General features: G+C 39.6%; 1 protein-coding gene across 10 annotated transcripts in view; it reads left to right on the plus strand.

The window, feature by feature from the left end:
* COP1 (COP1 E3 ubiquitin ligase) overlaps positions 1-12,732 on the plus strand; it is a 132,131-nt gene that overhangs the window by 25,061 nt on the left and 94,338 nt on the right. For all 10 annotated transcript variants that reach the window (XR_015698749.1, XR_015698746.1, XR_015698748.1 and 7 more), the window contains exons 7-9: positions 1,953-2,012; positions 3,940-4,016; positions 9,068-9,125. Coding sequence is in view for 2 of the 10 variants with exons in the window: in XM_087731541.1 (XP_087587667.1) it covers positions 1,953-2,012; positions 3,940-4,016; positions 9,068-9,125 (195 nt within the window). In the remaining 8 variants the exon portion in view is untranslated. The remainder of the gene's footprint in view (positions 1-1,952; positions 2,013-3,939; positions 4,017-9,067; positions 9,126-12,732) is intronic.

Below are 12,732 nucleotides of genomic sequence, written 5' to 3' on the forward strand. Positions count from 1 at the left end.
TGATGGGAACAACATCAATTATTTTTTAGTTGTCCACTTTGGCAGTGAGCCAGTACATTGTAGAATAGCTGATTTCCTTGCTGTCATTTTGGAACTTCTAAGTGTTTTTGTAACTTCTTTTTAAATGGGATTTATGAAAGTGGGGGACTAATGGTATTTGTCTGCTAGAGCTGAGTATAGGCAGGACCCATGCTGTGCAAGTGTCACTTAACTTTACTGCTAATCTTGGAGCTATAGCACTACCTGCTATTCTTGCTGTAGGTTTCAGAAGTGAAAATGGATTTATCTGTTATGGTGCAGTGGTTTGTAAATTATCTGTGGCAGTCTAGTTTTAAACCATTAAATTTGTGCTGTCTGTGACTCAAATATAAACTGAAACCTTCAGAGCAGAGAGATTAGGATATAAATACGATGTCATCTTATTCCAAGGAAGGAGAAGCCATGTTAGAAGTAGGTCTGGACCCAGCAGTCCTTTTCTCTCCTGTCTTCAGGGACAGAGCTTTTCTAATGTTGAAAAGATAAATTAAAATGGTGGATTATTTAATGCAGAGCACACAGATATTTGGAATGCTGATCAATAGTGGGAGTTTAAGTGGTGGGTGTGGTTTTGTTTAAGCAAAACTTTCTGCCACTTAAAGGGGGATCAAGCTTAAGCACTCAAGTGAATAAGTCTCGGAGTAGCTTGCCAAATGTTCTTGGGAATATGTCATACTAAGTGTAATATGTCTTGCAATACTAAACTTTGGATTTGAGCAATTTGATATTCCCTTAAAATTGCAAATGACAAAAATTTGTCTGGCCTTTAGAGAATGTGTTGTGCTTAAGCTTTCAGTAGACTTGCCAACTTGGTAACAGCTTCTGGTTGAATGCCACAGTGCTAGTTGTCTGTAGACTTTTATTGTGAGTTGAGGAGAGTCAGGTGGACTTCCAGTTCTCAATTTATTCATTAGACGTATGCATCTTAGTGAACCAGACGTCCATTGGAGCTGAGTTTTGTCTGTTTAGGTCTAGACTCAGAGCTCTCACCTAGAGAAGTGCATGTGTTTAAGTCTTGCAAGGCTGGGTATAGGCTGTGTGAGTGTTTGGATGGGACATGTCTGATGAATGAGAGTGGGAATTAAAACTGGTAAGCAGATGATGCTCTTGCTTGGGGATAAAAAAATCTCCAAGTCTGTGGCTTCACATTTGCTAGAGATGAGTGAAGCCAGGTTACTGACTGACTGAAAAGTAACTGCAAAAACCTGAAAAATATTACATGTGACAGAAAGAAGGGAAAGGGGACGTTGGCTGATGAGAGGGGAAGTCCCCTTGTGACCCCTTCAGGGATAGCTCTCAGATTGACTAGAGGTTATGGTGTAATCCAAGGTAAGTATCACACCTTTGAATGAAATGCCACGTGGCGCTTGCTTGGTGCCAGGAGCAAATCTCTCTGTGGTCACAATAGGTGTGTGTGTTGTTTTTTTTTTTTTCTTCAATCTGAAGACTTTATCAGTAAGTTTAAATTGGCAGTTGGCAGGTTAACTGCTAGCAAGAGAAATACTCTTAACACCTTTTAGCAAAGCCTTTCATGTTTTGTTGAAGGGTGGAATGATCACTGTCTTGTTTGTAGTGTTTTTTTCTAATTATGTTCAGTGCTTGTAAACCAGTTTACCTTGCATGGAAGATGTTAGAGGAGCATAAAAATATTAGTTTGAATAGTATGGGTCTCTGGTTGATATCAAAGTACCTCATGCTTATGTTTTGTAATGTTTCACAATAACTTTGTCTAGAATGTGGTTCGTGTGCACAATTATGTTACATATCTATGCATATGAACTTCCTGCCTAGTGACTTTTGAATCATGTAGCATCCCTGTTAAGATAGTTCAGGTTCCTCTCTGAAAAGATCATAATTTATCTTGGTGGTGGTGCAGTGCAGATTGATTTAGATCTCTTCCATTCTCTTATCCACAGCAATTGGAGCAGATCCAGAAGGAGCTAAGTGTTCTGGAAGAAGATATTAAACGAGTAGAGGTGAGGTGCCCAGACATTGTTCTGGCTCTGGCAATTTTTCATTTTCATCAAGCTGCCTGCCTTGCTGTGGGGCTGCTGTGTTAAATTTATGGCATTGGAGTCAGTAATGGGAAAATGAACAGATAATGCTTTCCTTAATTTGTTTGTTTAGTTGATGTGTGCAAGCTGCAGGTTGGTAGGAGGGGGCTTTGTTGAAACCTAGCTCTTATATAATCATATCTTTCAATTTCTTTGTTTTGGTAGTAAGTATTATAGAATAATTGCTAGAAATCAACAGCCAGTATATTGATCATAACTTAAGATTTCTGTACGTTGCAGTGTTCTGGCTATTTGCAAAGGCTGTTTAAATCTTAGCAGCATGCCACACTTGAAACGGAGAGGTATTGGGGGGTGCACAAGAAAGCTGTAATGCAGAGACTGGATAGGAGCAGAAGCAGCTCCTGCTGCGTGTCAAAACAGAGGCAATCTGCTACCTCATGATATAATTCTCTTAATTCCTTAATGATGGGGATCTCTTGAGATTTTTGTTAAGAATTATTCTCCAAGTATTTGTAAACCCAGCAGCTCAATCCTTCTGTCCTTATTGAATCCTTAGGTTTCTGCTTGGTCCTTTCCTCTAATCATTCTAGTGTTTTGGTCTTGGAATAAGAAACTGATGTTTCAGGACTGCATCAGACTGCCACCTCTCAAAATAGGATTCCCTTAAAGCTTCTTGGGAATCAGTTTGCAGGTCTGCTTCTCTCTTCTTGCTCATCTTGAGCAGTCAGCACGAGATCCCAACCACTGCCCAAAAGCCTTTTAGATTTCTTCACTTCTGATTTATACACATGCTGATGAATTATCAAAATATAAATAGAACTGACAACTGCAGGAACTTCCCTTCAGCTGATAGCTACACAAATTGTAACTTGGTAGATAATGGCATTTTTCAGACCTATTTCCCCTAAATGTTTCTCGGCTCTTGGGAAATAAGTATACCTTAGCATGTTTCCTTTAGACTAGTAAATAGGTCTTCAGATCTAGGAGAAGCTATTCCCAAAGCTGCGGGATCCCTCGAAGAATATCTAGCTACCTGCTTTTCTGCTCTTTAATCAGGCACTTCAGTGGACTGCAGCTGGGGTACGTATCTGGTGTGTAATAGTGACCTTGGTTCTGACCTCTAAAGCCTGGGATCTCTCTCATCACAAATATCCTACTTTCCACCTAACAACTAATGGGCACCTAGTGGGAACTTATAAAGCATCAGTAATGTTGTCCTGGAACACTTTGCCCCCCTAACTAATGAGCTGCAGCATCCTGCATAGCTTCCATTTCTCAAACAGATGAAAGGTACAGTCTCATACTGGGTACACAGCAGTGATTTAGTCTGGCAGTGACAAAGCCAAGTTTATGTGCAAAGTTTCTCTTGTGCACTTGCCCCACAGAAGACTGATAGATCCTCTTTTAAGTCTGGGGCACAATACCACCTTTGCCCTGTCATCTTGTGGCTGTTCTTGCCATGACCCATGTCCAGCATTACTTTCCAGCTATGAAGGCTATTGGATAAGTTTCCACGTTATCTCAAAAATGCAGTTACAGCTTGCTTGTTCTGCCATGCATAAGAGAGGTGCTGGGTTAGAGACAATTGGATGGTAACCAAATCCATTGATTTTTGGAATATAAACTCCAGAACTGCCTCTTTTGGGGCAAAAAGCCCTGCAGTTGTAGGATTTCTGAAACCCTGTTGGAATGATAACTGAATAAAAAATTTGAAGAAAATCAATGTTTCTTCAGGTATAGTGAAGACTTTAGGTGAGAGTTGAATAAATGTAGATAGTTGGTTATCTGCTTGGAAAAAACAAAAAATTACTATGTGAACACCGTATATTAGATGGTGCCTACTATTTATGTTTTGTCAGCTTTGCTGTAACATGGCTTTCTGTTTCAGGAAATGAGTGGCTTGTACTCCCCAGTCAGTGAGGACAGTACGGTGCCGCAGTTCGAGGCTCCCTCACCTTCACACAGGTATGGAGCTTGCAACTCAGAACTTGGATTTCAAGCTGTACATATTGCATTGTACTTGCTAGTCCTCTCCTTGCCATGCCCAAAACACAAACAAAACTAGTTTGAGTGCCATACAATATTTTCCTGTTCTATTTTTGATTGGTATAAACTTCATGTGAACAAAGCAGTGAAGAAGAAAAAAAAAAAAAAATCTGAGTTTGCAGTTGGATGAAAAGTCTACTCCAAACCAGATGCTGTGGAAAGCTGATGGTTTTAAATGTAGTGTGGATTAGTTGTCATTAACCTTTGCTATGGTATGAAATATTACTCTTAAATACATGCTGCCTTTTCTGAATATTATGCAGCTCTGCTTGGCATGTGAAAGGTCTTAATTTTGTATGATATTGTTGTCCTCCAGCTTCCCTACTTAACATGAATGGCTAAAGGCTCACAGGATCAAAATTTAAAATACACAGCCTATTGATTCTGTTTATCTGCTGTCTGTTCTGATTTAATGAAATGCCTTTCTAATAACACATTTTCAATGTGGATTTTTGTCTGGAATATTGCGTAGTCTGGTTTCTTGATGATAAAATGGCAGATGCTTTTTGTGTCTAAGTTGCATGTGCCAGGGTTTGAAGTGCTCTACTTCTTTATCGCAGTGGGTTTTGTTTGTAAGAAAGCTCTGATTTTATTAAGTGATCATCTCTCCTACCTCTCCCCAGTGTATTTTCCTAGTAGTAGAGCTCTATAAACTATTTACTTCTGTTATAAAATTGTACTGGTACCTTTTCTGTAATTAGCAGCTCTAAACCTAATAGCTCAGAAGTAAGTAAGACAAAATGATCAGATTTCCTCCCCTACAGAGATTTAGATACAGTGCTCTGGTAAGGAGCCTAGCAATATTGGCTGGGCATTCTTACCAGGATGCTATTTCTGGACACAGAGACCAGAATCTCTCATATTTTTATGAAGCTCTGGTTGGCCCTGAGAGAAAGGACAGGAATATGGCCGAGATGGATGGGAACAGTGTTATTCCACCCTTCACTGCTTGCCTAATTTTTGGGTGCAGGTGTGTTTTTGATGTGGGTTATTGCTGTTTTACCAAGCATCAGGTTTGTGAAGCTGATCAGATTCCTGTCAGGCTCTGAGTTTTACTGGCTATTAAATAGCTTGCTTGCTGTTTGCTTCATGGTACTGCTGCTTGGGGAAAACTTGAGCACTGTTTGGGCTGAATATGTTACATGTTGAATTCCTTCAGGCCTAGAAACCTTTCTTTAACAGAAGACTGTACTTATGAAAGGAAATGTATCTGTCTTACTTGAGCCAAGCTAACAAACAAGCTCCCAAAGAACTTCTTTATCTGTTGAAAGCTGGAATAACATCTTAAGCCCCAGAGTTTTGGTGAAAGAGCTGGGGGGGGGGGGGGGTGTGCGGAATCCGCTGTGCGAGGCCTACGCTGGTTTCAGTCTACTGAGAATTTCTTATTATTCCTTTATATCTCTTTATTTCATGTCCTAGGATCAATCATTCTCAGTTCTTGCTTTTGAAGATGTAAGATAGTGTCCAAAATATTTTAGTGACTTTGGATTGGTGTGCTTAACCTGAGGTCTGCTAGGAGATGGCAGTGGGTTAGACTATGGCGGGTGCAGAGTCCACGGTCTCTCTTTCTTGCTTGATCTTCTTATGCTTGTCTGGTTCCATCTCAGTTATGTCTTCAGCTTTTGGGTTTTTCCTCTGGTACAGCATGCCAGGGGTGTGATATAATACCATGTTTAGGGGTTTTCCAGGGTATGTAGGATTGCCTTTTTCTCTCTGCTTGAGAAGACCCCTTTTCTGTTTCTCAATCACATTCCTGTGTTGAGGTAGTCTTGAGTGGTTGAAGAGAAAATAGTATGTGAAGGAAGTGTCTGAGCAGACATCAGTTTGTTGCTGGACTCTTGTAACTTCTATCCCTGCCCTATCCTTACTGTTTTGTGTAATTCAAGTAATTGAATTGGTTTGAATTACCAGAACTCAGATTCTAGAAAGGTCTACCACTTGAAATTTGTTTTCTTTTCAACATAAAATGTAAATTTTGGAGAGTATCTCAAGAACTGTAACTTTGATTCCTCCTTGGAAAGAATGCTGCAGAAAAACTGATAGGAGCTTTAAAATACGCTGATTTTTCAGCTCTGTTAACTGAAATATTTAATCTCCAAAGTGCATTTTAGAGATGCTGTGAACCAGTAAGAATGAAATACAAATATAGTTGGAGATGGCTTCACTTCCATGTTAAAATGTTATTAAACCTGCAGAGACTTTTAAACTTATCAGGGAATTAAAATGGTATATTTAAATTGGAATATAGCTTGTTAACATGCTTAACACCCTGCTAATGAAATATAATTGTATAAAATTTTACTAATGTGTTTTATAGCACAAGGTTATCATAGACTCGTGCTGAGATGAAGAGAATGTCTTTAGCCTTTGAATTTGAAGTTCAAGAAAATAGAGTTCTTTAGAATTTGTTTTTATCTGGTCTCTAGTGCCTTGCCCTTATTCATCTACTTCCTCTAAATCACAGGCTTCTTTCATTAATGCTCTGTTTCTTTTAATTGTTTGTAGCTTTTTCCCCCCACACTCTTAACATCTTCAAAATGTGAAATTACTATGCCTCCCCCCATCTTCCTTCATAAGTTCTTTAGCAAAAAACCCAAGTACGGCTATCACGTTCAATACGTTCTTGGCTTCAAGAAACACGTGTTTTCTCTTATGCTGGTACAGGGTATGATGAAATATTAAATTGGGTAATAGCACAGCACTTGTTTACAGCATTGCAGATTGCTGGGCTTGTATACTAATAGAGAACAAGAGGGGAAGAATAAGGGAAAAGAACAAATAGTTCTGTGTAGGGTTTTTCTGAACAGGCGTGCATGCTATTTTTGCTACCAGTAAATGGTGCAAACAGGAGATACAAATAAGCAACTTCTCTGTGACTACATATTCAGGCAGTAATAGCAAATAACAAACTATCACTCTAAAAGGAGTTTCTGGGGAAAGATTCTGATCTAAAAATTAGTTGCCTGGTAACTCTGATTCAGTTACTGAAATCCTGATCTTCTTCCCCTCCATTTGTTCTAATTACTCCCTCCCACCCCCGTAAGGGTATAGCAAATGGGATTTATAGTCTGCAGGTTGCTGTGTTTTTGTTTTGTTCCAGGTTTTTGAATATGTCGTGTTAGTGTAGCTGAATTTCCTAATTGAACCCAATGTTACAGCTTTTTTAAAAAAAAAAAAAATCAGAGGGAACTTTTGTAATTTTCTGATTTGCTTCCTGTTTTTAAAAGGAAAATCATTCAAGTGTATGCCAGTTAACTCAGCTACGGGCACCACACAGAAATTGCTATGAATTTGTATTCTGGTTAGGGAGATGACGTCTGCACTCTGGAAGGCTTTACATCACCAGACAACCTGCAGCAAAATGAGACCGGGCGCTATAAATTCTGTGTTTTGCTGTTAATTGCCGCTATACCTGTCTCAGAGTGGAGTACCTTTTCATTGCCTTCCAGCCGAGCATCTTATTCATGCTGTTCCTGGCAGGATCTGCTGTATGTGTTTCATTATTTCATGTGGCCACATTCTAATTTAAAGTTTGTTGTCCCTGACCATGCCTGAAACAGCTCTGCTGTTTTCTCCCTTGCAATAGCTCACAGCAAATAATGATTTTTATCCCTCAGATTTTCTTGGTTTGCAGCTTTTGTCTTGCCTGTAACAGAAGCCCAATCAATCTCATCTTACAAGTTAACCACTAATGAGACTTTAAAATCATCTCTCATCTTCTGTTTCTACTTTCCTCCACCTCCAGGGGAGCTTTAAAACATTCGGAGACATATTTAAGCACTACTACCACTGTTTCATCCTTCTAGACTTACAGGTACTCTGACTGGCATTTCAGCCAAACCGCTTGTTTTATGACCAAGAACGTCAAGTCTTTGCATCAGTTCTGGCAGCTGTTACATAAACATCAATAGGTACAATCATCTTTTACAAAACCAGGACCTATAGCAGTGTTCTGGCAGGTTTTTAAAGAAACCTTCAGTTTTCCCAAGCAATGCTTAAATCTAAGGTTACCTCGTATGTAAGACTAAGAATGATGAACCCAGGTAGTTTCTTTTCTGTCCAAACCAAATGACATAGCGGAAGCAAGTGAGTTATAAAGATTTTTTTAGAAACAAATCATGGTGATGTTTGTAATGTGTTCTCCGTAATTAATAAAATGGTGTTCTTGCGTACTAACCTTTACTTGTCCTAAAAGTATTTTAAATTTTTGAGTGATAAGGGTGCTTTAATCTGGCTCTGGGCTTTTATTGAGAGAGCTAAATATTTTGCCCATATGTGCAAGAATACTGAACCACCTGTTTTCTGCTTGTATCAGTAGATCCTTTTGCAGTTTTGAAAGTTAAATCTCTTGAGTTTGCATATGTATGTTATGTTTTGAAAACAGTGATTCAAGGTATGTTGTGTCATTATAGATACTATGTAGCTATGTAAGGTGTAGCATTTTCTAATAATAGTAATCCTGGCTGTTGGTTTTTTTTTTAGTTTATTTCTGTATTTCATTACTTTTGTCTGTTTTGTGTGTCTTCAGAGATGTCTGGAATACTAGTGTCTGTCTTAAGCTGATTTCTCTAGCTTTTCTCTTCACAGTGCTGCTTCAAATGCCATGGCATTAAACTTCCTTTTTTTTTTTTTTTTTTGAAAGGAACTGAAAACCAATGGTAGCATGTTATTTTCAGAATGTCTTATCCTGCATATTTCATACAAAAGAAATGCTTTTGCATTCTAATTAGAAATCATTAGATTGCACTACATATAGTTGTGTGTGACAGCATTCTGCTCTAGGATATCCCTGTATTTAAAAAAAAAAAATAATCTCCCCCAAACAAAAAATAACCCTGTTCCCTGTCTGTAAAATGAATTTTAAAGGCAAGCATGCTGCAGGATGTAAAGGGGGGAATAGCAAATGGGTTAAAAATTATAAAGGATGGTTGTACAGTGATTTAAGCAGACTATTTCTTTTGGTTTTGCAGTAGTATTATTGACTCTACAGAGTATAGCCAGCCTCCAGGCTTCAGTGGCAGTTCTCAGGTAAGGTAATACATGTGTCTGTGTACTGGGGGATGGGAGAGTAAATGTGGAGGGTGGGCAGAGATTAGGCACAACTCTGTTCATCTCCAGGGTACTGGTCATCTCGAGTCTTGTAAATGCTTTTAACTGGTTGTGTGGGCAAACTAGAGCCAAGACTACAGCTGTAGGAATGACTGTGCGTGATTGTGAGTGTCCACACTGACACCATGAAAGAAATCTGGTCTAATATATTCAGACATCTGACTTTCTTCCCAAAGCTGACTGTTCCAGGGAAGAGGGGATATTTTTTGCTCTCCATCTCTTCTCCCAAGTGGGCTGCATTTGGGAAGGGAGGTAAATCCCTGACCCTTTGCATTGACTTAAATAGCTTTGGATCAAGCTTGACTTTCAAAACAAGAAATGTTCAGCTTGACTTTCAAAACAAGAAGCATTCATTCTCCAAACATACAGCTGTTTTGTAGTTTGTCCTTGTTTAGGGCCTTACCAACTGTATTATAAATTCACATAGAGGGTAAAAAGTTGTGTGTACAGTGAAGCCATTTGGCAGGTAGCCTCCAAACTGTCTGATCCACAGGGCCTCCTGAATGCCAAACAGCACTGCTGTAGTTTTGCAGCTCAGAGTGATTCAGCTGGGCTGGTAAGATGATACTGATAACCAGCTCACAGCTTCAAAAAGGTTAAACAGTTTTGATTTAGACTGATGGACTGTTGGTTATGTGCCAGGTTGTGTCTTTGGTGCTCTCTGGTGGTGGTGGATCATCCATGGCACACAGCAGTATCAAATTAGTAAATTAACAGAAGTGTTGTTGGATCTTACTTGATAGAGTAACTGATACAAAGAGAAAACACCTGAATTTTGGGCTGATGTGCATGTATGTGTGCATGAAGGTTTTGGGGTTTGTGGCTGTATAACTAATTGGTAATTAGAAATTTCCCTCTATTAATCTGTGGAAAAATGTTTGTTGGTCCTGCTCCTGTTTTCTGGGAGATTTTGCTTGAACAAAGCATTGTAGCTCGACCTCACTTCAGAGGGCAAGTGAAATGTGGGTGGAGATCTTATGTTCAGGACTCTGATACAGTACAGTGTGTTTGTTCTCCACTGACACTGCTTGTCTTGGTACTTTTTCTATTTCAAAGACAAAATTAATAGCATAGCTATTCTGCTGGTAAGTGCACAAAACAACCTAGACTTTCTAGTCATTCTGTATGACAGTGTTTTTGTGTGAGCATAATCTTTTTTGTCCTCAAAGACAATTTGTTCTCAAGAGTGCAAGATCTGTACTCTCCAGTGCAAATTTTTGAATTAAACTTTAATATATATTTGGATGGGGAGTTGAAAGAGAACTCTTGAAGTTAAACACTTCATTTGAAGGTAGTCTAATTGCAGCAAGACTACCATAAAAATAGCTTTAAGAATATACATTCAATTGTGCTTTTTTCTAATTGTCAGTCATGGCAAAAATCATAGATTGGGCACTGCTGGCAGTAAGAAGCTGTGCTAGAATGGACAGCATAGCTTTCTTTCTCAATATAATTGCTTTGTGCATTGCTCGTGAACGTGTTCTTAGGGAAGAATTTATGTATCACAAAGCTACAGGACAGTTTTCTTCCAGAAGCTGAGCTTCAGAGGTAAATAGTGGACAAGTCACATAGGCCCTGGGGAATTCTGCAGGTATGTCATGGTTTAATCCCAGCCAGCAACTAAGCACCACACAGCTGCTTCCTCACTCCCCTCTTGCCCCCCCGCCCCCCCCGTGGTGGGATGGGGGAGAGAATTGGAAGGGTAAAGGTGAGAAAACTTGTAAAGTAAAATAAAATAGTAGTAATAGTAGTAATGATGATAATAATAATACAGTAATAATATACAAAGCAAGTGATACACTATACAATTGCTCACCACCTGCTGACTGATGCCCAGCCCATCCCCGAGCAGTGATCGCTGCCCCATGGCCAACTCCCCTGGTTTATATGCGGAGCATGACACCATATGGTATGGAATAGCCCTTTGGCCAGTCTGGGTCAGCCCCCCTGGCTGTGCTCCCTCCCAGCTTCTTGTGCACCTGGCAGAGCATGGGAAGCTGAAAAATCCTTGACTAGTGTAAGCACTACTTAGCAACAACTAAAACATCAGTGTGTTATCAATGTCTGGTACTAAATCCAAAACACAGCACTATACCAGCTACTAGGAAGAAAATTAACTCTATCCCAGCTGAAACCAGGACAAGGTAGTATTTAGTAACAGTACCTTTCTTTTCTGCTAGAACTAAGGAGCTTGTATGAAGCTCTTCCACAGTTGTTAGAGGACTGTTCAGAGCACCTAATGGAGTTCAGACAGTAAAATCACTCTTGATAACAGAGCAATCCTAATGTCCTCAACTAGGACAACGACAGTAGTTTTAGCAGTTGAATAAAAATTGCTTGGGTATGTTTTATCTTTTCCCTTATTTTTTTTTTCCCTCCTATTTTACAGCATTGCTTAATAAGTAGTCAGGGAGCAGGCTTCATAGCAACTCAATAAATGTTTTGGTAAAACATGAGCAGTTTAAAATGCTTAGCTGGGGAGGATATGATGAAGATGAGTTAATGCAGATTGATTCCCAGCACAGCTGGGTCACCATGTGCCAGCCTGAGACCTGCTCTGGGAGGCATCTTCCTCTGGAGAGCCAGCAGGTGTATTGCACAGCAGGCAAATACTTACCATGATTGATTCCACCTTGGTGTGGACTGGGCTCATCTGGCAGATCAGACTTGGGCTTGGGTTATATTGCTCATCATGTCACAGGTGGCTCATTGTAACTTGAGACTGAAGTGATTGCTCTTTGATGCTTGAAGTCGTCTTGAGCCCTAATCACTCCTGATGTGCTGAGAGAGGCTGGAGCCCTTCCAGGCTGGTGTGCAAAATTAATAGGAAGGTGCTATAAAAGTGTTCCATTAAGTATTTCTTAAAGCTGTGAAGTTTTAGAAAATTGTCATTAAAAGGTGTCGAGGTAGGAGTACTTTCCAGCGTTCTAGTTGTGTGTTGAGATTGGAGTTGCTTTCAAGATGAAACAACGTGTGTGGACCATAGGTGCTGTCAACATGCAAGTGTGAGTCACAATATCAATGTATAGCTAGGGGCTTTGCGTGGGAAGTGGCATCTGGAGGTTTCATTGCTTGAGGCTTGCTTTTTCCCTAAAATGTTAGATTACTGTTCATACAGGTATAAACAGAATTTGAATGGGCTCTGAACTTAGTTTGTTCTTGTTGGCTTGCTTGATGGCTGTAATGAGGGCAATGTGTTCTCCTGCATGGATTGAGGGGGAGTTGTATGCAGAGAGGATTTTGTTAGTGCTGTTGAGTGGCATTACATACCATGTACGTGATCAGGGATGTTGTTCATTAGGGAGCTTGGTGGTTCTCAAATCTTTTAAAATTTCCCCATTAGCTTTGAGCATGTGATATGTGAGATTTCTTAAATAGAAACTAAAGCAAGATGTTCTTTCTTCATGCTTCTTGTGTAGTAGGGGAATTTGGTTCCTTTTCCTTACTAGTGATTAAAATGAGAACTACTGTATTTTCTGTGTTGCTTCAGGAGGAGAGCTTACTGATGTAGTTTCAGTCCTTTGCT

Source organism: Nipponia nippon, unplaced genomic scaffold (genome assembly GCF_047370975.1).
Source record: "Nipponia nippon isolate SJK-2023a ecotype South Korea unplaced genomic scaffold, ASM4737097v1 scaffold_5, whole genome shotgun sequence".
Lineage (NCBI taxonomy): Eukaryota > Metazoa > Chordata > Aves > Pelecaniformes > Threskiornithidae > Nipponia > Nipponia nippon.